The sequence below is a fragment of the Aphelocoma coerulescens genome, chromosome 3, assembly GCF_041296385.1.
Source record: "Aphelocoma coerulescens isolate FSJ_1873_10779 chromosome 3, UR_Acoe_1.0, whole genome shotgun sequence".
Taxonomy (NCBI): Eukaryota; Metazoa; Chordata; class Aves; order Passeriformes; family Corvidae; genus Aphelocoma; species Aphelocoma coerulescens.
In genome coordinates, this window is record NC_091016.1 from 11,577,668 (window position 1) to 11,604,390 (window position 26,723).

Here is a 26,723-nt window from a genome sequence, read left to right on the forward strand (position 1 = left end):
TTATGTAGTTGGGTTTTTTTCTTTTTAAATGAGGTCTTGCCTCTAGTTACTCTTCCGTTAGTGAGACAGTTTGGTTCAGCTGCTTTTCCAGTCAGTGGAGAGTTAAATGAGCAATGTGTAGTGCCAAGACAGCCCACATGCTCACTGCAAAAGCATCACCTGACAGCAGCGAAGAGGCTTGTCAAGCTGAGCACCTGAGTGCAGCATATTGCCAGCAGGCAGGGTCACAAACATGGAATTACTGATGTGAGGTGTTGGAGACTTATTCCATAGTGGAGCATGTCCTGGCCTTGTATGAAAGAGCAGAGCTGAGAATAATAAAAGTGGCTCCATGTGATTTTAAATGGACTGGCATTTCAATCCCAGGAGCATCTTCCAATCTAGTTACATGGGATTGCACCAGCTAGGATGTCTGTCTGGCTGCTCTGAGCTGAGCAGACTGAAGTAATCTGGAAAATCCAGACTATGTGGCTAATACCTCCAAGGGCTGCCATGTGGTGGAGCTACATTCCTGCATGTTCCCTGAGTTCTGGAGTCCGTCTTATTTGTGCTCTTCAGCCTCAGTGAATGTCATATGAGTTATGTCCTCTAGGAATGAAAAGCTGAGCACTATTTGCAACCACTGTACTGCTGCCTCAAGAACCAAAGGACGGCCCTTTGGCTTGCTTCCCTGCCTCCTTGATTTCTCATACTTGTCTTGTTAAACGAGCTCAACTGTTTGTAACCTTACCCCACTGATGTCATGGCAAATATCTATCAGGCAATCACTTTTCCTCAGAACTGCTCAGCCTGCAAGATTAATAAAGGCAGACCACACGGACATACTCCACCCATTTCTTGGCACTCTAAAAACCCTCCAGTTATTTCCTTTTTCTTCCTCCACTGTTACTTTTTCTCCATTTCTGAGCATCATCCATCATCATCTTAATGGAACTCTAAGCTCACACATGTTTTTTTCCCTATGACTTTCCCGTGACTTCTTATGGTGGGGTCATTCTCCTCCTTTAATAGGTGGGGACACTGCAGCAGAATATGGTACTTGGTGTAAAGATGAGGAAAGGTATAGGCAGCTGTGGGCATCTTCCAGAGTATAGAAGGAGGAGGATGACAAACATTAAGATACAACAGAAAATTAGGAAATAAACAAAAAACGAAAAAAACAATCCAGTTTGGCCTGGGCATTTGAGAAAACTAATGCTTTGAATACTTTCAGGGCACAAAAAGCATATAAATTGTATAATCACTATTAATAGCTTTTCTGACATCTCTCTCTGTCATTCATGTTGATCCTGTGTTTTATTTCACTAGATGGTAACGACAGAAACCAGAAATCAAACAAAAAAGAGCTATCAGTGATAGAAGCATGGCGATATGGCACAGAATGATACTCAATACCTTTGTTATCTGTGACCGCCAGAAAGACAGGAAGAGAGAGAACACCAGGGTTGCTTTAAGATGCATATTAACTCTCAGGTTAATAACACCAGAAATACATCTGCAGCAAATTCCTGAAAAAGGGAATTACCTTATGTAACAGCTTCAGAGGATAAAACTACATTTTTTCTCCATAAACAAAGCTTAATGATTTAGTCTCTCGTAAATGTAGAATATAAGCTTTCAGTAGAGAGAAGGCTCTAGAAAATAAATGTCTTATGTGGTCAGCAGTCCACAAGCTGCACGTACTTCTTGTAGCAGTGTTTAGCACATACATGAGAGTCAGCCAATACAAGCCCTCCTGATTCCACCGCTAGCTGGAAGACATGAAAGAGCTATGTATTTATCCTATTCTTGAACCTCCACTTGCACAAGTACAAACTTTTATATCCACTTTTACATAGAACCTTTAGAGGTAAAACCACCCAGACTTTTCCTGCTTTCTGGAGACAAGAAATGCAACCAGTGTAAGGGTTGCACATTAATTCTTGTTTAGAGAAATGTTGATCTTTTTGCATTTCTCTAATTTGGAATAGTACAGTCACCAACATGAGCTATATCTAAATAGCCTCAAAAAGTATTTGTAACCTGGTTTATTTTCCATGCAGAGGGATTTCTGTAACAGAGAGATTTCTTCATAAATAGACAGATAATTCAGAGAAGCACTTTGAACTCATGATTTCATGGCTCCTGCACTCTCTCTTAACTGAGAGTGGGAGAGTTGGAAAGGCAGAACAAAAAGAAAGTGCACTGCTGGAGGATCTTGAGCTGGCTGTTAGTCCCTGATTCGGGGTGTCTTTCAGTTCAAAGGCAAAGAAGAAGTTGGAAGGAAGCAGTGGTTTTGAGGAGCTCATCACAGACCCCAAGAAAAGATTGATATTTTGAGAATAAATTATACCATCACTAAACAAAGGGATTTGTTTTCTAATTTTACACTTAGCTTTACCTGTCAGACAAGCAACTCAGTACTTTATATATCAGTATTTCAAATTACATGGATATTGACTTTCCAGATTGCTGGAAACTCACTGATGTGTTCAGCAGCAAGGCTGTTGAGCACCCCTGCAGTGCAGAGAGTTGCTCAATCACTGGCCTCAGCCTCTATCGAGTACAACCAAATACTGAAATCTGCTAAAATAATGCAACTTTAAGCAAAAATAATTGCTTTAATTGCAAAGTTTGAGATGTCACCTGCAATTCAGTTTCAAGAGTAGAAATCTTTTTAAAACCCTGTACTGGCTTAGCCTTGACAGATTGAAAGTGAAGCCAAGAGTGGGGTTACCCTTTGTACACAGTGTGACATCACTGACTGCAACAGTAGCTGTCAGGAAAAGAAGCAAACCCAGCCAGTCAGGTTTCATGTAACTTTTTATTAAAATAGTACTTACAAATAATACATCTTATGAAATTATAGAGTCCAATTTTAATTCCTGAATTTTACAGCTGAGCATTAATATTGCCACATATTTACAAATGGTGTAAAACAAGTACATTGAGATCTTTAATACACTTGTTTGATGGAACAAACTATCTTACATATCTATACAGAAAGCAGTTTTTTTTTTTCCCAAACAAGAGCTACAATTAAAACTAACTACAACCCTAAACTAACTACTAACTAAATCTTGAAAACATAGAAATGGCTTCACATTAAACTATTCCAGGAGAAATGGACCTAACATGTGTTACTATATATTACTACTATATTGCATAATATTAATTATATTACTTATATTATATTGTATTATATTATATTACAAACATATTACTACTACATTACATTATTATTATATAATAACATATATCACAAGAGAGATCTATGTGATGGATTGCAGCTGGTTCTGTATTTTAACATTAAACAGTTGCAGCACTGGAACCCCATAATAAAAGTTCTTATTTAAAAATTTCAGTTTCCTTTAGGAACCCAGACAACCTCTTTTCTTTGGAGATGTCTCATCATCTTCATCCTCAGGATAACCAAATACTTCAAATAGACCTCTCTGCCCGTTAGAAAAAGGTAAAAAAATTAAATTCTCACATTGAAAAAATACACACTGCACATCTGTTTTGCCCCCAAATCTTAGGAGTGGGCAGTGAAATTCTTGCCACACTTTTCTGTAGCTGCTCAGAAGCTAAGATTCAAATAATGCTCAGCTGTAAAAGGCAAAAAAGATATATCACTTCCTGCATTTTATCTGCTTGAAAACACTTACTAATTCCCTGATGGGGAATAGAATCCAAAAAATGCAGTCCCATCTGTATATCACATACACAGGGCACCAGCAGGGCAGGGAAGAAAGCCAAGCAGTAGCAACAATTCAATCATGCAGAAGAGGCAAAATTAACCTGTGCCCACCAGATTAACAACAGACTCCAGTCCCACCTTACCCTCCTTAAACCTTTCCCCAAACTAGTCAGGGTTTCACTTGACAGGGATTTGGGTGACTATATCCGTAACTAAGATACCCTGTACAAGGCTATTGCTTACTGTGCTGCATTACACCTGGTAAAGCCCCACGAGGCTGCTCTGCTGTCCTACATGAGGACAGGAGCTTCCATACAAGTTCTCTCCCACCTTGGGGGCTGTCACCACTGTGGTCAGGGTTGTGTAAGTTGGATAGGAGCCATTGGAGCTTGCTGGTGACATTGGAGGTGCCTTCTCTTCACCTTCACTGAACCGCAGATCTTCATCCACCTGTAAGACTACTGCTTCTTTGACAAATGTCTCACCAGGCAATATGACACTGCAAGAGATATAGGACAAGTGATTAAAGCTTTGCCTGATGTTTCAGACTCAGCCAGGTCAGAAATGGCTTCCAAAGCTTTAGAATTAATTAAGTGCGTTGGAGAAGGCAATCCAGCTCCATCCCTGCTTCCATCCTAACTGTAAGCTTCACCAATACCCAGGTGATAATAAGGCAGACTGAATCCTAATTAAAAAGGACAGAGCAAGATTCTGCTCTTCATAAGCTGAAGAGAACATTTGATCTACTGACCATATCAGCTCTACTCAAAGAAAGGTAGATGGGTATTTGCTCTAACCCAAGAAGTTTTCAGCAAGAATGAAACCAAACCCCAATCCCAGACACCTGCTTCTGCTGCTCTCTGGGAAATTAAAAACCAACCAGCAGACCTGCAGAATGGCAGTCACTGGCACCCTCATAAGACAGAAACTGGGCCATACCTGCTCAGTTTCTCATTTTGCTGGTCTTTTTCTTGCTCATATTTTGTCTTCAGTCCCTGGAATGTATGAATGTATTTGACAGATTCCAGTGCATCAGAGAAGTTCTCAACTACATGTGCAATAAGGAACTGAATATCTTCCTGAATAAGAACAAATCAGGGTTTCAGTCTCAAATGTTCACATGCAGAAAGTCAGAAAGCTTTTAACTTTATTTTGGAAAGTAACTGATTCCATGTCCAGAGCCAAAATATTTTTGTCAAGAACACATGGGAAGCAATCAGATTTATTCTTAGAAAAGAACTGAGATCTAGAAAGAATTATTAAGCTTCCCTTAGAAAGGGACAATAGACTCAGCAACATCCCAGTTCTGTTTGTGACCCTTCCATTAAAACAGGGTGTTTGCTATCTTGGAAATCTGCCTTTTGTCTCTTTCCCTGCGAGGTCATGGACGTGTCAGTGCTGAGGCTGTTGCTGAACTTACCATTTGGATGAATTCAAACAGCTCCATCAAGGCAGACTTGAGCAGGTTGCACCTATTCCTGTTATCCAACATAGCATTTACAACTGGTTCAAACAGGTTTCCCAGAGTGATGTAACGGTTATAAAGTTCATCTTTCAGGCCAATTATCCTCCTCATAAAGCGAAGAGCACCTGTGTGAAGAAAGACATTCAAGCATTCAACAACCACATGCCAGGGCTCTCATCTTCTTGTGGAAGAATTGAAAAACCTGGTGTTAGTGTTATCCTGAGAGGAAGATGCACCCCCAAAGTGCAGAAGCAGCATTTGTTGACAGGTCACCTTTCTTTCCTTCTTGGACTTTCCTAGGTATTTGAAGGTCACCAGGAGCCATGGATTTCTTTCTCAAGTCCAGCAGCAATACACTCCAGCATGCATGGAGTAAAACTATTAACTCTGTCCTATGCTTTTTCCCTTGTTCCCCTCTCAGAACCAGCCCTGAGTCCTTAAAGATCCTGGCTGACAGAATTTCATTCACTCTCCATAAGAAGAACCAGATTTAGGACATTATTAAGAAAGGACACAATTTCCAGTGAAATGAGGGAAGAAATCTGATTACAAAGGATCCTGTCATGAAGACTTGAAAGAATCCCTTTAGACTTCAAAAGAGACAACAGTCCTCCTCCCACCAGAAACTGCATTGGTCTGTGCTTACAGACAGCTGCTACCTCTTTTTTTTTCCAAATTACTTAACTGTAGCCAGTAAAACACAGCAAATGAACAGGAATTCTGAGTTCAGCTATACATTGGTACTGGTACACCTTCCACACAGGACAGGCAAAGCCTTGAAGAAGGAAATCACAGCATCTCCATACTCACACAAGGCCAGAAATTTGTGTTTGGATTTCATCAAGACCAGTGTTCTTCTTAGCAGATCTTTGTTGATAATGTAAATCTTCATGTGATACTTGTGCCGTTCCACACAAAAAGACAGAAGCTCCAAAACTGAGGCAAGTATTTCTGCTGTTTGATAATTATCTACAAGAAAAATTAATGCCTTAAGTTATACAAAAAAATAAATAATGTACTGTCAGTGCACACTAAGCTCAGTTGCTGTTGCAGTTCCTGACATATTTTTAGTGGATTTTTGTTTTACTGAATTGCTTTGGGAAGTAGGACATTGGGTCAGAAAAAAACAACGAACACAACTGTGGCTTTACAGTAAATATTCTTTAAAATTAGACTAGTAAAACTACAACATGATTCTTAATATACATGAAGGAAGTGCATCTTTACAAAGTACACTATCAAGATATGTCAGCATTCACAGCTCCAAGAAATGAAAACTGCCCACAGAATTCCTGTTGGAACAGCAGCTTGCAGCAAGTGTATTCCCAGCACACATCAGAACTCTATTGCTGTTACCAGGATTGTAAGGCCCTTCAAAGGAAAAAAAATTAAAATTGTCATTACCTATTTCATACCATTCTTCTGATGTATCAGCCAGAAGCGGCGCAGTAAGAACATGAATGTAACGATTGTAGAAGATATCGAGAAATTCAAATATTTCTAAATTCTAAAACAAAAATAACTTCATTAAACACTGGCATTCACATATAACCTTTTAAATAAAAAAGAGTAGTAACAAAAGAAACAGCCTACAAAGAATTCTACTGAGTTCTTTGGGCCTGCAGCACTGTCTTCACACAAGATCAATTTCTTTATTTTGGGAAAAATTTGTGAGACATCCAACCAACCTAGCTATCAATAAAGGAATCCCCAGCATGGATGCAAATATATATTGGAAAAAACATCAATGACTCAAAGTGCTTGACAAAGTGTCCTTAAACCATTCTGAAATGCAGTTACTTTTGCCCAGAACAACCTGCAAACCATTTTACAGGTATTCTGGTATATTACAATGTATTAAAATCTTTCAAGATTTATCATCCAGATAGAGTGAGCTATGGTCAGACAGTGCTATGGCACTGACACATGGGACTGCATGGTTTAATACCTGCACGATGCCCCAGATATATACCTTTCATTAGCAAAACTAGCTTATATTTTGCTTCTTTAAAGTCGCTATCAGACCACACTCCACTCAATAAAAACACCCTCTAATTTTTTATCCTCTGCCCACAATAATAGCAATAGAGAGTATCAGGCTTTTAAGTTTGCCAAGACAGTATCATGTCTTCTGCCATTCATGTTCTCTTACACTAGCTATGGCCAGCATTTTCTCTGGATTGATCAGAGCACGCAAAATCTCCATTAACTGATTATCTCCTCCAAATTCAGGGTCAGGATTACAGATCATCTGCTTAATGACCTCAATGATGAGTTGGGTATCCTGCAGAAAAAAAAAAAAAAAAAAACAAACAAAGAAAACACAAAATAATTGCTCATAAGAATGGAAAGACCTCCCCACTTTCGGCAAATTTTAAAAATAAAAATTAAAACAAAACACAGAAATTGAGACTTTATTTGGCTGGTTACTTTCCTGTTTGCTCTAAAACTGGTATATTCAATAAACTCCAAACCACTTTTACTTACATTCTCACTCTGATGGGCCTCTTGCATTACAAATTCTTGGACCATGGCTGGACTAAATTCTACTAGATAAGACAATATATCTGTAGCAGCAGATCTAACTTGCAGATCATCCATTCCCTCACAAAAAAAAAAAAAAGAGATTATTTTGTTAAAGTAAATCAAGTTTGGTATTTATTATCATGTTAAGCTGCAAATAAGAGGCAAAGACTGGAGAATGTTTCGTTGCAAAAATTTTCATGAGAAACCCAGCAATATGGTTACAGAAAAACAACAAGGAACCAGGGAAATCCTGTCCCTACTATTTTCCTCCTTTAGAAAAGACACAAGGCTCTCTGTGAATTTGAGAGCCCTAACTTAGGCTGGAAACATTCACAACATCCTACTTGCTTGAAATCTAAGATTTTATTGATATTCTATACCTGCTATCCACAATTTATTAATTTTGTACTAAAGGACCAACTGTACAAATCAAGGTGTACAATAGTTTCTGTGCCCATTTACAGGCAACAAGAATTCAGACCTTTCCTTAAAGGTTGTGATTTTCTTTGATAAAAAAACAAAAATCAAGCTACCACATGAAAAAATCTCTTTTACCTTTTGACTGCCTTGTCACGAGGACTTCACTGCCCTCAGACTTCTGCATCATGAAAAGTAAAAATAGTAAGAGCAGTCAAGGCAGGCTGCTCCAGAGTAGAACTGTGGGCAGCTTCTGGATTCTGAACATTACCAGAAACTTCCACTCTCAGCAGAGCAAAGCTCTCCAATTAGATTTACACAAAGGTGCTCAGCAGATAGAAAAAAAAGGCTATATGGCTGTGGGCTTTTCTAGTTTTATTAAAACCAGTTCTAAGTTTTCACTTACCATTAACATTTCAAGAGTTGGAAGAATTCCCAACTTTGCCAAAGTTTGAAGCAATTCATCTCTTTTGTCAGGTAACGTGAAAGAAAAGGCACAGAATTCCTTGAAAAACCTTATCTGGTGCACGAGGGAAAAAAATCATTTTGTGTATATGAGTCAGAAAACTCTCTGAAAGGAGGAAACAGTTACAATTTGTACCAGGGCGTGTACTGGCTGATTCTCCAGAAGTACTTCTAAGATTGCAGAACTCTCAGAACAGTTTCACTTTCTGCTCCATCCCTCTTATTTAAAGCCTTTGAGGAGCCACCAAGACTACTGACTTACCAATTCACATCTTTGCTCGCCAGCTGTAGCTTCATTTGTTAATTGTGCAAAAACTTCAGACAAAAATTCCTCATCTTTCTGTGGAGCACACAAAAAGAACGCAAATTACACAGTGCCTCTGGAAAGTGAAAACATGATCTTTCTAGGATCCCACATTTCACAAAGTCAAACTTTCTACACTGCCATTATTTTTATCACAAGGAAGGTAAATGCTAGAGTACACTTCCAGCAGGATCATTTCCAGTCTTTCAGCACTCCTTTTGTGCAGGCGAAACAGCTCCAGACACTAGAGCCACAGGTGAAGTTGGACACAGGGGATGATCCCTAAAGCTGATCCCTAAATTCGTCTCTACAAAGTGTGACATTTCCTTTCCTTCTCTGCCTGCCATCCCTATGCTTTGCAGTTCTGCCCATCCCACGGACTCCCTGTGGGATTTGCCACACCCACACCCACATCAAAAGGAGAGAAAAGGACAGTGCTAATTTGTTTCAGACTCCCTCGCTGCACTTTGCACTTCTTCCAGGGAAGCAACTGCTACACTTCTGACGTAAAAAGTGCTAACCAAGAGAAAACTTTGACCCTACTGTACCTGCACTGCTCATACTACACTGTGAACATCCCGTGGGGATCAGTTTCCCTCTTTTGGATCTGCAGCATTGCAAAGCATCTTTTCAGTCCACCTCTGCAAGGGGACAGGGTACAAGTTGGCTGCAGCCACATTCTCCTGAATCTTACTCGCAGAAAAACCAGCTCTCCCACATGCAGGCACTCTGCTTTGCCAAGATGGGAAACTTTTGTGACTATTATTTGCTTTTCAGATTCACATTGCCTACTGCTATGGGATATTTAAGGATATATGGGACAACACTTCACTCCTTGTAAAGCATTTCATGCTTCAGACTCCAAAAAACCTAGGAACATCATCATCTCTCAAGTGTTTTGGCACTTTCTGCCATCTCTCTCCACCCATTTCTCTGCACCCCTTTACTTGGAAAACAGTGTAATAAATGTCCCTGAAACAAAATACCATAAGATGCATGTTCCTTAAATACTTCTACAAAACTAGCTCCAAAGGTTTGCTTGGCAATCAAAGAGAAGCCCATAAAAAGTATTAAGATACTCACCTGAAATTTATCATTTCAAAAATACAAAATCCAAGGGATCCGAAAGAAGGGAGAGCATTCAAAACATTGTGCAAATGAAAGTGCTTGTGATTAACTTATACAGTGTTCACTAGCTGTAAATCATTTCCAAACTACAGCCAGAGGGATCTCTACAGATCCCATCTAAGCCACATTAAAAAACACTTACCTGCAACCCATGTAAAATCTCCTCTTTGCCGGAGCTGATGAAGGAATTGAGGGTAGAAAGAAAACCCTCTTCAAAATCGGATGGATTAGGCAAGATGATGGCCTGAATGTACTGTGCCCTGGATGTCTGGCGGATTTTTTGCCTGAGTCCAGGATCTCTGATAGGAATAACCTCCTGAAGCTTTGCTGTTTTGGTCAAGAATTCCCTGTGCCATCCTGGCTGAGCCAAACATGGATCATACTCAAGGCATCCAACAACACCCAGAATACACTGGTCAGAAAACATCACCTCAAACAGAATGGCTTTGTCCAGGTACAAAATTCCTCTCACAATGTCAAACAGAAGATGCAAGCCTTCAGTGTTCTTTGCATTCTCACAGATTTGGAAAAGCTGTAGGAGCTTTGGAATATAGTCTCCATTCTTCAAGGCCAGCGCTAGCTTTTCCTTATGGACACATGAGAGGCGAACAGAGGTCACTAAGTCTGCAATCTCTCCAAGTCTATGGAGTTCACAGGTAGGAAGGTCCATCAAACGACTAATTCTACCCATTTCTTTAGGTGTCCCTCTTCTGACTCAAGAAGATCCTGGGTGACTTCTGCAGAATGACACCAATATCCAAAGGGGGCAAGAGGGAAGCAAGACAGCAGCCCACTCTGCACTGTCCTTCTGCTGCTCTGCCCCTCCAACTGCCTCAGGTGTTCTTCAGTCATTATGATGTCACCTGGATCAGAGCCTTCTGATTGGTCTGTCCTTCTAACTCCCGGACTCCAGAATGCTGGGCTCATGACTGTCAAAGGTCACCGTAAATGACCAATGGCTGTTGTTTGTTGTTGACCTTTTAGAACTTCTAGAAACCCTTCCAGTACTTGCTGGAGGCCTATAAGAAGGCTGGAGAGGGCCTCTTCCCAAGGGCAGGAAGGGAAGAGGGAGAATGGCCTTAAGCTGTTTTTATTAGATATTAGGAAGAAATGCTAGACTATAAGAGTTTTGAGGCACTGGCATAGGTTGCCCAGAGAGGTTGTGGCTGCCCCATCCCTGGAAGTGTTGAAGGCCAGGCTGGATAGGGCTTTGAGCCACCTGGTCTAGTGGAAGGTATCCCTGCCTATGGCAGGGGCATTGGATGAACTTTTAGGTCCCTTCCAAACCTAACTATGGATCAAACTGTCATCATGGAAACATGCTGGGACACTTCCCCTACTGGAGCACTGCAGCTGAGGGCTATTGGCTTTTCAGAAGTGAGAGGCTAGGAAGGGGCGGAAAGGTTAAGGAAACTTCCCTGTCCAACCACCCAAGAGCCACTTTGGAGTCACTGTCACATCACCTGATGTGGGACCAAAGGCCTTCAAAGCTATTCCCTCCACACTCACGCAGTCAGACCAGGTTTCCTTACCAGCTTAACCCTGGGTTTCCCATAGCAGAGTCACAGATGTCCGGATCCTCAGAATAGTTTAATCATGGTGCAGTAACTAAATAACAAAATAACACCTCAAGCTGGTTCCTCTGAGGAGGGACCTGGAATAAAAGGAACCACTTGCATTTTTATCCCCTCACAGTCTAAGGTCATGAAAGTCTGGGGGTCATCACCTCCTGCTGTGTCTCTGAGTGTCCAGTCCCCTGGCTGCCCCACAGGTCCCTGTGCCCTTTGTAATGCAAAGGGTAGTTCATGGCCTTTTGCCTTGCACTTGGGCTCCTGCCCCACCAGAGCTCAACCTGCATCTTGTACTGCAGCTGCATCCTGAATTATCTGCACTGAATATATTCTTTAACATCTACCTCACCAACATCTGCAGGGAAAGTAATACAGCTGGCTGCAAGCAACCAAGGGCACTCCTGGAGCATGTAGAGGACAACTTCCTGATCCAGGTATTAGACAAACCATCCAGAAGTAAGGTATTCCTGGACCTGGTGCTCACCAATGCAGAGGAGCTCATTAAAGGAGTTCAGATTGGAGGCAGCCTGGGCTGTAGTGACCAAGCCCTTGGGTGGGTTTGTGATCTCAAGGAGCGTGAGCCTGGTGAGGAGAAAGGCAGGACCCTGAACTTTGCCAGAGCAAACTTCCAACTGTTTTTATGTATTTGGTAAATGAAGAGGCTGAGCAGAGCTGGAAGCTCTTTAAAGGCACTTTTCTTAGAGCACAAGAGCTCAGTATCCCACTGTGCAGGAAAAATGGAGCAAGGCAGAATGGAACCTGGCATGGCTGAGAAAGGATGTGCTCCTCAAACTTAGGAGGAAGAAAAATGCACAGCCAGGGGAAGCAGGGACAGGTGACCCAGGGAGAGTAAAGGGATACAGTTTGAAAGTGTAGGGATGGGGACAGGAAAACTAAAGCAAAGCTGGAACAGGACTTGGCAAGGGATGTGAAGAGTAACAAGAAGGGATCCTCTAAGTACATAGGTCAGAAAAAAAAGGCCAAGGAGGGTATACCCCTGATAAGCAAGAAGGGTGAACCAGTAGCGACTGATATGGAGAAGGCTGACAGACGCAATGAGTTCTTTGCCTCAGTCTTCACTGGCAGTCAGGCTTCCTGCACCTCTCAAGTCCCTCATCCTCTGTGTGGGTGTGCAGGAAGTAATACCCACTGTATGTGAAGAACAGGCTCAGAACCACTTGATGAAGCTGCATAGCCTGGGGCAGGGATAGGATGACATGCATCTCAGGACAAATTTGAGAAGTGGGCCCACAAGAACCTCTTCAAGTTCAACAAATCCAAGGGCAAGGTGCTGCACCTGGGTCAGGGCAATCCCAGGCATGGGTACAGACTGAGAGGAGGCACTAGGAGTAGCCCTGTGGGGAAGGATTTGGGGCAGGAGCCAACAGTGTGCACTGACAGTCCAGAAGGCCATCCCTTTCTTGGGCTGCATCAAAAGAAATGTGGCCAACAGGTTGAGGAAGGTGATTCTTCCTCTCTTCTCCACTCTGGTGAGATGCCACCTGAAGTGCTGCATCCAGCTCTGGGGTCCTCAACACAAGAAAAACGTGGACCTGATAGAGAGGGTCTGGATGATGAGAGGGCTGGAGAACGTTTCCTATGAAAACAGGCTGAGAGAGCTGGAGTTGTCCAGTCTGGAGAAGAGAAGGATCTGGGGAGACCTCATTGTAGTCTTTGAGTACCTTGAGGGTGCTTATGAAAAGGAGGGAGAGGGATTTTTTGTACAGGCACACAGGGACAGGACAAGGGCCAGTGGTTCTAAACTGAAAGAGGGCAGGTTTAGACTAGATGTTAGGAATGAATTCATTAATGTGAGGGTGGAGAAGTACTGAACACATTTCCCAGAGAGGTTGTGGCTGCCCCATCCCTGGAAGTGTTGAAGGCCAGGCTGGATGGGACCCTGAGCAACCATGTCTATTGAGAAGCATCCCTGCCCATGGCAGAGAGGTTGGAATTGGATGATCTTTAAGGTCCCTTCCCATGCAAACCATTCTATAATCCTATAATTTGGACAAGATATAAAAACAGTAATAACTGTATCACAGCTCTTACCCTTATCATGTTGGCTTGGTAATAGCATCTGGTTTTATCTTTTCAGTAAATGCAAAGAATAATTCATGTTTGTGCAACACCTTAGAAATTTCAAATGACATTCTAAGTATTCTTTTCTCTTCGGTTAATTTAAAGCTGCCCTTCATACCACACTCACTAGGGGCCACACTGGCCCTTCCAGCAATAGGACACATGCTACTATATAGGGAGACATCAGTGGCGATGAACAAACCCACCAGCCCATTAGGCCTGGAAAGCCTTTTGAAATCAGATGGCAATGAACAGGTCCAGTGTTTCACAATTAAGGGTGTGTCCCAGCTTCTTCTACCCATGGTGATGTCTTAAAGAGCCTAGTAATGAAACAACAGACACTTTTGAGATTATATTAGTTATAGGAGGTAATGTAAAGGTTGGTGTTTATTGGAGGCCTCCAGGGGCAGATATGGAAAATGTCCACAGAATGCCAACCCCCTCTCCCTCCCCCCTTACCCCCCCGGGGGTGAATACAGTTTTCTAAGTTTAGCAAATTAGTATAATTGACAAAAATCACCAATTAGAGGCATAAGTGGTCAGGCAAGTTCCCCTGGTTCAACTCTCCTCTGAATCCCACCCCACCCCCTTTTAGGGACTAAACGTTCTTGATGAAAATGTGTCTCAAAGAGCTGGTTTTGACCTTGGTTCCTAGGGAGAACCACGATAGGATAGGGGCCTTGTACCCCCTGGGGCTTGTAGCTCTTCAATATGTTTTGTCTGTCTGCCTAGGGAAAAAGGAAGGGAAAAGTACTGGGACTACAAATATACTAATAGGCTACAAATAAATGTGTAAAGAATACAGAAAATATATAAAAGGAAAAAGGCAAAAATCAATTCGGCATCAATGGAAAACTGCATCTGAAATAGGCATGGAATGAGTCCCATGGAAAACAACACAGAAAATTTTGTGGATGCCTTTGGAAAACAGGAGACCATGCACAGGCACAAGTTGTGGTACTTTTGCTGATCAGAATCTTTTTAATAGGGAGTTTTTACTGTAAGATGTTGATTTATTTTTAGCAAAATAATCATGGTAGAAGTCAGTTTTGAGGAATTTCTTGTTTGAGCTTTAAGCTATGAAGCTTCTCTTAATAGTTGTGATACTCTGCTTCCTTTTGCCTTTGAAAACACATTTTTAAAAAAAGAGAAAACAAGTATTATAAATGAGAGAGATTAGAATTAAAATGTTTCAAGCATAGTCATGTATTTTTAATTTTATGAAAATGCTCAGCTCTGGATTTTTACCTCAATTAAAACACCATAAAACCAAGAAAAATGTTTCTACTTACTCTATTAAAAATACGCAAAAATACTTTGTGGAATATGAACTGAAGGGTATTTGGTCTCCAAAGAACCAGAGACCTGTCTTTCCATTTATGTGGGGGGTGCGGGGGGAAGTGATGAAAGCATTTAATGAAAAACATCAATTTGAAATGGAAAAGAAAGGACTTTTAAGAAGACTGTCTAAAGCTTCCATATATTAGCTACGAAGTGACAATTTTGAAACCCAGTATTAGGTTAGCTAGGAATAATTCCCACATTTCAAAATGCTGGTTTTATGAAGATCAGCTCAGCTCCATTCACAGAGGTGGTAGTGTGCAGGCAGCTGCTCTCACAAGATTATGGATGATTTACTACCTTTCAGTGATCCACAGAGGAACATGATTTGCAAGTGTGACAGAGACTTTTCCCACTACACTGTTAATCTGACTCTGGGTAACTCCTCTGTGCAGCACTGCAGACCTGAGGACATTCCCAGGTTGGTGCATCCATGCAGACTGTGACATAGTTCTCCATACATTGCATGGGCAAAAATAATCACGCTGCAACATTACAACATCTTCTTTAGCCTCAAAATGCTGGTGTCTGCTGAAGACCAGCGCCAGCTCTAAGAGCCAGAGGCAGGACTTGGGGCACAGAAAGTTTCCAGCTAGTGCTGGCAGATGCTTTGCTCACCATCTCCTTTAGTGGTTAAAAGATGGATTCAGCTGGGACTGTTGGGGCATGGGGTGTAAGGTACAATATTTGTTGTTTGGTTTGTAATGAGTTTACTTATTTCTTGAGTTTTCATTAAAAACCTAGGCATGTTTCACATTATCACAGTTGGCTGTTCAGAGTGTATCAGCCCTGCTCTGCCAAGATACTCAGGGTATCCTTCAGTGTGAACCTGATCGATATGTCATTTGGATACCCTTGGCGATTAAGGAGCTCAGATGGCCTTGTCAAGACCAGAAGCACACCCTGAATCCTGCTGATTGTCAGTGCATTCTGGGATTTCTAAATGGCTTTGCTGTTTTTTAAATCAATTAAGTGCCTGAAGAACCTATATACTTTGGAAAACAATAAATAAGTATGAAGGATTTAGACTAGAGGCATGCCCAGATGCCCAGGCATTGGCAAAGGCAGTTCCCAACAAGGAACTAGTCATTACCTCCACAGCTCCATGCTGTCTTGGGGTGATTTTATGATGATACTCTATTCCCTAATCGTCTGCTCTGCGTCCAGAAATGGTTGCAGTAGCTTTAAGGTGGGGCTGGGGAAGGGGGAGCCTGGGGGCTCTGGCACCTCACTCTCGACCCTAGTTCCCTGCTGACGGGCATTACTTTGTTGCTCAGTTTTTGTTAGCTCTGGCAAGAAGGTTTTTTCCTTTCCCTGGCCTTGGAGGCTTCAACAGCAATCCTTCAGCAGTTTTTTTTTCTCCTGAACTGTTTGGTTTGGTTTTGGTCTGAGGTCAGAGTCGACAGAAGAAGCAGGGGACTGGCAGGGAGCCAAGGAGCCCCTCTGTCCTGGCCCTGGACCTCAGCAAAGCCGAACCCACAAGAGCAAGGACACCAAATCCACCAGCTTCATCTGCTATGAGGAGGAGACCAACATGAGAGATTCACTAGGTTCCCATCTGCTTTTTTTCCCTGAGCTGCTGTGTGAATCTTTTCATTTTTTCTTCCCTGAGACAGAAGCCGGGCACCATTTTCTTCCTCCCTGCCACATGGTCAGCAGTTGTTTTTCTCTTTCCCTGGCATTTTGGTTTTTTTTTTGTTCCGGTGAGTGTGTGTGTGTGTGTATGGGGAGGGCAAAGTCTGACAGTTCAATATCTAGCATTTATTCACAATTTTTTTTTCCCATGCCGTGTTGGAACTCTGTCAATAAACGGTTAGTTTTTTTCACTTTCATCCACTAGTGTTAAAGGGATTGTTGAAATCTTTTTTTAGAGGAAACACTCATTCCAGACTGTTTTCTCCTAAACTTGTCTTTAAACTGAGACACATGCCAGGCGTGATCAGGAAGGAAGAACTGCCTAGTACAATGGAGACATTACTTTTGCAAACCCTTTTTTTTTTTTGCCAGCACTTAGCCCTTAAAACACTGTTTAAATCCACATCACCACAACCCAGAGTGGAGATGCAGAGAGACAAGCATTCCTGGGCTATATAGCTTTTATGTAACTCCAGGAATCTGGAGTCTCTGTCTGCAATTAACGGAAATTGGAGGAGCTTCAGGGCTAGCAGTGGTCCATAGGAAATGCTATCTGTAGGGATGCATTAGAAAACACCTCTCCTTCTCAAGAAGAAGAGCTTTGGTGCCTGATCCCAGTGCCCTGATCCCTGGAGGATATGAGACCCCAAATCTTACCCTGAGTGAGAAACAAGAACTGGAGTTAGGATTTTGAGCAGCCCTCGCATTTTCCACCCTGGCAAAGAGCTTTCAGTTCTGCTGATGTAAAAAGATATACTTCGCTCAAGCACAGGTTGCAATTTAAAAGGTACTTCAGCAGCCAGCTGATATGCAGAAAAGACTCCACTACTGGAATAAGTAGTAAAGTAGGTATGTTTATTCCAGCGCTGGGACACATGTAGGATAGTTCCTCCAAAGTCATGCATGCCGACAGCTGCATTCAGCTTGGTATATTTGGGTTACAAGCTCCATATTCATTAAGTTTCCCAATATGCCTATACATATTCATTACCTAGCCCCACCTAGCCTCGCCTCGTATTATAATGAGCCCAAAAGTCATTTACATCCGCGTTGCGCTTGCGCAGTGCCGTCTGGTGGTCGTGGGCAGGGGTTGCTGAGATGGGGTAAGGGTCTTCCTCAGATGAAGTAAAGGGTCTTCCTCATTCTGAACTTTTCACCTTGCTTCCCTGTGCATGCTCTTTGTGTCCCTGGTCCAAGTCCAAACTTCAAGGCTGGTTTAAGTTAGTTTTAGGTTGAAAACAGGATCTTTGGTCAAGATTCCTTCCCTTTATCAATAGTCTTATATCTTCTCATCCTGCTTTGGTAGGCACAATAAGTGTTGAGCAAGCTGTATGCATTGCTTTTAACAAACAACTTCTTAGCAAATCATCTAACCTCTGCTTGCCCCTCTTCCCCTGATTCACAGCAGTCCAAGTGCAAGATACTTTCGGATCTCTCTGTTCCCAAGTACTGGTTTACTGTAATGTCACAGTTTGTTCTGACCAATAACACAGTGCTCTTGTCTTCTGGGACATCAGGGCCTGCTCCATCCACCAGCCTTTAATGCATAATCAGAGAATTAAAGGAAGTAAGTGACTTCTTCAGAGTCCATTCACCAGTTCTTGCATGTACTAACAGTTGTGGAACTGTTCATTGGTAGAAATCAAGAGTACCATCTCCCTAGTAGTCGAATTACAAAGAACACACTGATACCAACAACACAGAAATATGCCACTAAAAACAATGTAGAATCCAAGGTCAGCTTTAGCTGAACAGAGGATGCTCTATCTATTCTGTGGACAAATACTAATGTTATTTTCTCCTGATCCTCTGCAACTAGATATCAAGCAGAGCTGGTCTGTCTTCTGCTGGGGTGAAGTAAAAAATACAAACTCTGAATACCCTCACTATTTTGGAAGGTACCTTATAGAAAAAGCATTAAAGAGCTTTACAGATGCCTTAGGGCATTAACTTTGATGTTTTTTAAATCCTGTACTGCTTAGTGTGATGCCTTAAGAGGCCTCCCAGAAACAGAGACTAGACAGGAATAAGGGATTAAAAGTAGGTATTTATTTGAAAGGCCTTCAAAGGTACACCCTGGGGACTTAGAAGCTATTCTCAAAATGGACCCCAAGATGGACCCCAAGATGGACCCAGGTCATGAGTTCTTCACTCTTTTATAGTTTTGGTTTATTTGCATAGCAGGGTTAGTTCTCCAATTAAAACTACAGTTTTGCCCTCAGCTTGCCCCCCCTCCCCCCTTAGTGGCTCTTTGGTTTATACATTTGGCCTAGGACAGTCTTGATGTCCTTGGAAAGCAGGGCAGGAGAGGCTTTGTTATGTCTACCTAGCATGAGAGAGCAGAAATGAACAGGCTACAAGAAACTTCAGAGTCACACACCAAGCAGTTCAGAATTTGAAAAATATAAAGGTTAAAACTTAAGGTATCATTTCCCCCCCTTTAGAGGCTTGACAAGGCCTCTATCTTGTTGAGACTCTATTCCAAATATTCTAAATGTCTACTAATAAAATGTGCCTAACAGCAGTATATATCTATAAACAAGAATTATAATTACAATCATTATAAACAATCTTCAATTCAGAGTCAGTTTGATAACCATGAAACCAGGGTATGGAAGATACAATCAGCATTGAATGTTATCCAATATCAGATCTAAGTTAATTCTCAAATTGTAAACTAATTTTGTTGATCTTTCCACTTCAGTTTACATGTCAATTATTAGTTTTGTATCCAAATGAATGTCTTTGGATACACTTTGGACTAGAACCATATGCAAAATTTAGTTCCAAACCTGAGCCAGGGCTATCAACTCTGTAGATAATAAGCACAGGAAAAAAGTTATTTAAACTACATAATCTTCTTTTGTGTCAGTCTCTGTTTTCTCAGTTGTTTCAGGAGCAGAAGGTTTTTTTAACTCTGGAGTAGTGAATCCAGGGTCCTTTGCCAGCAACTTTGACTGCGGTGAGGGTGGTCAGCAAAATCTGGAATGGTCCTCTCCACTTGGCCTGTAGAGGATCACTGTCCCACCACTTAACAGACCCAGTCTCCAGGCTGGAAGGGATGTGCAGGTGTGTCCAGTCCTATGGGTCTGGATAACACGATGTAGTTCTGGAGCTTCTGCAAAGTAGAGCCTAAAGCCATTAGATATCTCTGCAAATCAAGTTTTCCCCTCATGTGAATTTCACCTGGAACATGTGGAATTTGATATGGCCTGCCATACAATATTTCATAGGGACTAATGTTATCCCTCCGCCTCGGTTGTATGCGGATCCTCAGTAAAGCTATAGGCAAGGCCTGAACCCACGTCATGGATGTCTCTTGACAAATTTTGCTGATTTGTGCCTTAAGGGTCCCATTCAAGCGTTCCACCTTACCGCTTGCTTGGGGTCTGTAAGGTGTGTGCAGATCCCAAGCAACTCCCAAAATCCGGCAAACTTCTTGAATCACATTTGCAACAAAATGTGGTCCCCTGTCCAAGGACATACCCAAAGGAACCCCAAACCTTGGTATTATATGATTAAGCAAAACTTTTACCACCTCCCTGGCTGTGTTAGTGTGACAGGGGTAAGCTTCAGGCCATCCACGGAAGGTGTCAACCAACACCAGTATGTACCTGTATCCTTCTTTGCCTGTAACTCAGCAAAGTCTATTCGCCAGTAATCTCCAGGAAGATCCCCTGCCTTTGTTATACTCCTAACACAGCTCTTTTCCTTGTATCAGGATTGTTTTTGCAGCAGATTTCACACTTGCTCACGACTGATTGTAAAATATCTGTCATTCCTTTTCCTAATACTACCTTTTTCAGAGGTTTCAGACGATTTTTCAACCTCAAAATGTGTGCTTTCATGTTCTCTTCGAGCTAGCTCTCGAAGATTTAGAGGTGGGACTACAACCTGATTTGCAGGTGTAACAGCCCATCCATTTTCTGTGATCTCAGCCTTAAGAAACTTATTTAACTTGTGGTCTGCCTGATCATATTTTGGGGTGAACCCTGACAAATCAATCTTTTTTTGTGGAATTACTGCAAGAATACCTTTTTCTGCAGCCCTTCTTGCTGTTTCATCAGCAAAGCAATTTCCCAGTTCTGGAGTGGTTTTCCCTTTCTGGTGACCCCTACAATGCATGATAGCTACTTCTGTGGGTTTTTTGATGCTCTCTAAGAGGGCAAGGAGTTGTTCAGTGTGTTTGATCTGGTTACCTTGAGCGTTCAACAGTCCTCTCTCCTTCCAGATGGCTCCATGGGCGTGGACAACACTAAATGCACATTTAGAGTCAGTCCATATATTTACTTTCTTTCCTTTGCTCAGGTCTAGGGCCCTTGTCAGTGCAATCAGTTCATCTTTCTGCGATGACACATCTGCCGGCAGGGCCTTTGCCTCAATCACCTTGTCCTGTGTTGTTACTGCATAACCTGTCATTCGTTTACCATTTCTCATGAAGCTGCTCCCATCTGTAAACAGCTCCCAGTCTGGATTTTCTAGGGGCACGTCCTTCAGGTCTGGTCTGCTGGAATAGGCCTCCTTGCTTGTCTGCAGTCATGCTCAGGCACATCATCAGTTAAGGTAGAGGACAGAAACATGGTAGGGTTAACAACAGAAGTTGTTTTCAGGGTAACATCATCCTGTTCTAACAGCAGTGACTGATATCTAAGCAGCTGGTTGCTGGACAGCCAATGTCCTCCTTTCTGTTCCAGTACTGCAGCTACTGTATGTGGCACATACACTACAATGTGTTGTCCAAGGGTGAGTTTCCGGGCCTCTTGAATCAGGATGACAGTAGCTGCCATAGCCTTCAAATACCCAGGCCACCCTTGGCTAACATTGTCCAGCTATTTGGAAAAGCAGGCCACAGCCCTCCATTGGTTTCCAAGGCGCTGTGCTAATATGCCCAGTGCCACGTTAAGTCTCTCATGTATAAAAAGTTCAAAAGGCTTAGTCAAGTCTGGTAAGCCCAGTGCTGGAGCTGACATTAGAGAGTGTTTCAGCTGTTTAAATGCAGCCCTTGTGCTTTCAGTCCAAATTATAATGCCATTTTCAGCTGCTTTTTTTGCTCCATACAAGGGTTTCACCAACAATCCATAATTTGCTATCCACAAATGACACCAACCTACCATTCCCAGAAAGGCTTGCATCTCTCTCACGGTGTGGGGCTCTGGAAGTAGGCAGATGGCTTCTTTCCGATCCTTGCCGAGCTGTCAGTGTCCACGGAAGATCTCAAGACCCAAGTAAACTACTGTTTCCTTGGCAATCTGTGCCTTGTCTTTGGAAACTCTGTACCCACTCTGTCCCAAAAAGTTTAACAAGCTTACAGTGAACTGGTCTTAGATGCAATCAAGATGTCATCAACATACTGAAGGATAACCCCTCCTGGCTCTTGTCTCCTCCAATCTTCTAATTCCTTTGCTAGCTGGTTTCCAAATATTGTTGGTCTGTTCTTGAAACCCTGGGGTAGTACTGTCCAAGTAAGCTGACTTTTCCTCCCTGTTTCAGGATTTTCCCACTCAAAAGCAAAAAGCTCCTGGCTGTTTTTATCCACAGGAATGCAGAACAAGGCACCTTTCAGGTCCACAACAGTAAAGCACCCTAATTCATCTGTCAGTGTTGTCAAAATTGTGTATGGATTGGCAACCACTGGGTGTGTGTCCTCTGTAATTTTGTTAATTGCCCTCAAATCTTGGACCAACCGGTAACTTTTACCATCAGCTTTCTTTACTGACAGGATTGGCATGTTATACCTGGACTCACATTGCACTAATAACCCATGCTGGAGGAATTTTTCAGTTATAGGTGCCAGTCCTTTGCAACTTTCTAATTTTAAAGGATATTGTTTTTGCCTTACCAGTGTAGCTCCTGGTTTGAGTGCAATGCTCACTGGTTCTGCCTGTTTGGATCTTCCTGGAACATCACTGGCCCACACAATTGGATTGACAGCATGTTCAACTTCAATGGGAATTTCACCACATCTGTCCTGTATAACTAGTGCAGCAACTTCGATAAATTTAGTTTCTGGAATGATAACTTGTACACCCTCCTCTCTTTTAAATTTAATTTCAACTTCCAATTTTTCTAACAAGTCCCTCCCCAGCAATGGTTTAGGGGAGTTAGGCATATAAAGAAATTGATGAGTTACCCAGTGCTTCCCCAGTTTAAATTTCAAAGGTTGGAAGAAGGGCTGTGTTTCAGTTACCCCTGTTGCCCCAACTACATGAACAGTTTCATGACTCAGTTTCCCTTCTGAGTATGTAACACAGAATATGCTGCACTGGTGTCTACCAGAAATTCTATATTATCTTTCCCCAGCTTGGCTCCGCTGGGGGAGAAGCCTCCGGTCCCCATCATTCTGAGTATGAGTTTTGTTCCAATGGAAGCTGTGGAACTGGGGGTGTCTTCTTCAACAGTGGACAGTCAGCCTTCCAATGCCCTTTCTTCTTGCAATAAGTGCATGTGTCTTTGTCCCTAGGGGGAGAGGCTTTCTTAGATGACTTTTCCTGACTATCCTTCTTCCTAGGACAGGGTTTACCTTTGTTACTGGAGTCTCTATCTTGAAACACTCTCCCAGCTACTTCTAACTATTTATTCATGTCTTGAACGCCTTCTAACTTTTGCAACTTTCTTCTTATATTGTTTGAAGCCTGACCCATAAACAAATAAGCCAGATGATTTCCCCCTTCCACTGTATCAGGATGTATGTTTGAGTATTTGGTAGCAGCTTCTCTTAACCTATTCAAAAAATCAGTAGGAGTTTCATTAGGACCTTGCTTCACTTCATAAAGCTTTGCCCAGTTAAGAGGAATTAACAGGCTACAAGAAACTTCAGAGTCACACACCAAGCAGTACAGAATTTGAAAACTATAAAGGTTAAAACCTAAGGCATCAAGTGTGTAACTCTGAAGTTTCATGTGGCCTGTTAACTACTGTTCTCTCATGCTGGTTAGACAAAACAAGCCTCTCCAGGTTTGCTCTTCAAGGACACCAGGCCCCAAAATATGTAAACTAAAGCCTGGGGGAGGGGCGAACTTGGGGTAATTACATCATTAACTGAGGTTATAATTGGAGAATTAACCCTGATATGTAAATGGACCAAACTTATAAAAGTGTGAAGAACCCATGATCCAGCTTCCGTCTTGGGTGTAGCCTTTTGACTGCACAGAGTGTACCTTGAAGGCCCTTCAAATAAATACCTACTTTTATTCTCTCATTGCCTAGTCTCTGTTTTTAGGTGGCCACCTCAAGGCATCATTACACATCTAGTAAGTAAATACTCATTGTGTGCTTATAAGTCAGAAATATATATTTTTAAATTAAAATATTTTAAATGTGTTTTAAAAACAGAATTGTTGAATTTCTCAAAGGGAAAGAAATGCAAGACCATAGAATGCACAGTTGTTTTCACACAGTCAAATGAACTGCTTCCCTAGCAATGCTCAAGGGTTTTTGCTGCATGAGAAGATCAGTGGAAAGAGTACAGCAGTGGCATTTATTTGGTGAAGAGAGATTAAGGACATTATGCAGGAGATAAGGAGATGTATGGCCCTTATTGCAAGAGCTCCAAATGCCTTGAGACCTGTGTGATCTGCCAGACTGGACAGAATGCAAAATGGACCTGACTAATCCTTGCCAACCTTGCAAGATATCCATCACAGAAACACAGAGATGTTCAGCAGTCTTTGCTGTTAAAGCAAAAGAGTTTGCTTTATTCTAGGCCCTCTTAACATGGTTAACAGAAGGAGGATTGCAGTAGCTAGACATATCACCCTGAGGAACTGAGGAAGGCAGAAAAGAGCCCCTAAACTGCCTTCAACATCCATTATCATTACTATAATTTCATTAGATATTTTTATATGTTATCATTATCTGTAGTACTGTAGTTTTATTATGATCACAATTAATCTTTCTTACACAGAATAAGAAATTCCAGAAACCCACACATTCCGGCCTCAAAAAAAACCCTTTCATGCCCTTCTTTTTAGATTCTCAGATCGTGATCTGAGCCCTGTATTGAATTCTAGTGACAAGCATTTCTATACTGAAATTTTCTTTCATTAAATCTGTTGGATCTAAAGTTTCTCCCTCTGCATTTTTGCAAAATTATAACAAAACAGGGTTGACAGAAGAAGACACAGGAAGCAAATGTTGGGGTGGATGCCCATTCAGGTGCATTCAGGCAGAAAACCCTCTCACTCCAGTCTAATGAAACTTCAAGCACAAAAAACTGTGGCAAGGCTGGGTAAGACTAGTAAAGCTCATTAGTTTATATTAAGCCACAGTACAATCAAGTATATTTTCTTGGAAAAGACAGAACATCTCAAGATCCTGAACTGGCACAGAAAAATGGGTGAAAGTTTCTGATATACTAGAAAGCAAAGTTAAGGAATGTGCACGTTTGCCAGAAAATTGTAGTTATCAATTCTGCCACCAGCCTCAATGACAGTGGTTAAAAGCTTTCCTGGGTCTGCTGGGGAAGAGGTTGGAATTTAAAAAAAATCACTCCAGTGTTCAATCTTAAAGCACCACTGTGTGTTACAGTCAAATGGTTGAAGAGCCTTTGGGTATTAAACAGATTAAGAGGTTTTAAAGGTGGCATTTTTGGACAACCTGCATGTCACACTTTCTGCCTTTTGTATTTGAGCAGCACCTAGGAACAGACTGAGGATGAAAACGCTTTAGTTTTAAAATAACCTATTTCAGCTTTATGGCTCCCTAGGAGAAGCATCATCCTCCTTAGAAATGAAAGAGATCTATGTGATACATTTATTTATGAGGGAAAAAATTTGTGCTTGGCGAACACTAAATACAGCGTGCAAGTCTCCAGCAGATCTTCTTCATACACACCTTGCTGTCAGTTTTCAGACACCTAGAGCTGTACAGATTAGACGGTTGGGCAACAGATGTGTAAGGTTAGGGGAAAATCTTTTCACCCACCTTACACATGTGAGAATAGAAGAGCAGGCAGGATGGGTGTCCTGCTGGCAGGGCCTCAAGGGCATAGCTGGGACATGAGAAGGACAAGGAAGTTCATGTGGGATGCAGAAGGTACTCAGTCTCCATCAGTCCCAGCAAGTCAGTGTTTAGGGGAAGACGATCAGAATGAAGTAAGTTCAGTCCTTCTGCCTACATCAAAAAACCCTTCCCAGAAGTACTAAAGCTTTAATTAAATTGCTGTTTTCAGTCATTTGATCTTAAAGACCAACTTCTGTTCTGGGAATTTAATCTTTTAGCAACCCTAGTATATTAGAATAGCATAGTTTATATAATTAAACCAGTCTCACAGCAAATTCCAGACTGTGCTGTGCAGCACAGCAGTCCCTGGACAATCTGCACCTTATTCAAAATCTGCTCTTAGACTGTACTTGGTGATGGTGGGTGAAATGCTTTGAGCCAGAGAAGGGACAGAAACCTGTAAAATGCATCCTTTCCTGGCTATCTGGGCCCTCTCACCTCCAAGTGAGGCAGCCTTGGGTCCAAATGCTGCATGGCAAGTATCATTCCCTCATTTGAGTTGCATGAGGGTGGTTTATTAAAAATCAGACCCAAAGGCAAGTACATGCAGGTGAGCTAGCCCAGTGCTTCTGGGATTCCTTCATACCACAGTTGGAATAAATCAAAACAACTGCCTTGAAATGAACTAGAAATACATCTATGTAGACACTTAACAAGGGATTTGGTCCCTCTGACTTAATCACATTTCAGTTTATTTCCTTACTTCTCATATTCAGAGAGACACCATTTAAATCAAATACTACATTTCAAATCATGTCCCTTATTGAGACTAAAGAAAACAAATCCCTGGCTGTTACTTACTTTACAGTTCTTTTGCAGGTACTGCAATTCTCATTATTCAAACATAATCGAAGGGGAAAAACGAATGTTCTTCATGTAATTCTATTTCAAATGCTTTACTTTCATGTCATTAAATCTCTGGTATCTTCCTCCCACTCTCCAAGCATCCTATTATGTTTTTGCTCTTCAATGGCTGCTGCCTGTGTGACCAGCCTCCCCAGCTAGGGAGCCACTAATACTGCAAATATCACTGTATTGCCATTAATGGAACACACAGCAAGGTGCCCAAATAGCTGAAATTATTTCTTCCAAACTGTAATCTCTTGACTT

General features: G+C 41.8%; 1 protein-coding gene across 1 annotated transcript; it reads right to left on the reverse strand.

Annotated features, from left to right (window-relative positions):
* Positions 1-3,350: 3,350 nt before the first annotated feature.
* LOC138108853 (serine/threonine-protein phosphatase 4 regulatory subunit 3-like) lies at positions 3,351-10,911 on the reverse strand. Its single transcript, XM_069012040.1, is given in 12 exon segments — positions 3,351-3,434; positions 4,010-4,178; positions 4,619-4,758; positions 5,100-5,269; positions 5,955-6,113; positions 6,549-6,651; positions 7,297-7,428; positions 7,632-7,748; positions 8,494-8,607; positions 8,815-8,892; positions 10,127-10,683; positions 10,686-10,911. Coding segments are annotated over 12 exon segments (2,049 nt in total).
* Positions 10,912-26,723: the final 15,812 nt, after the last annotated feature.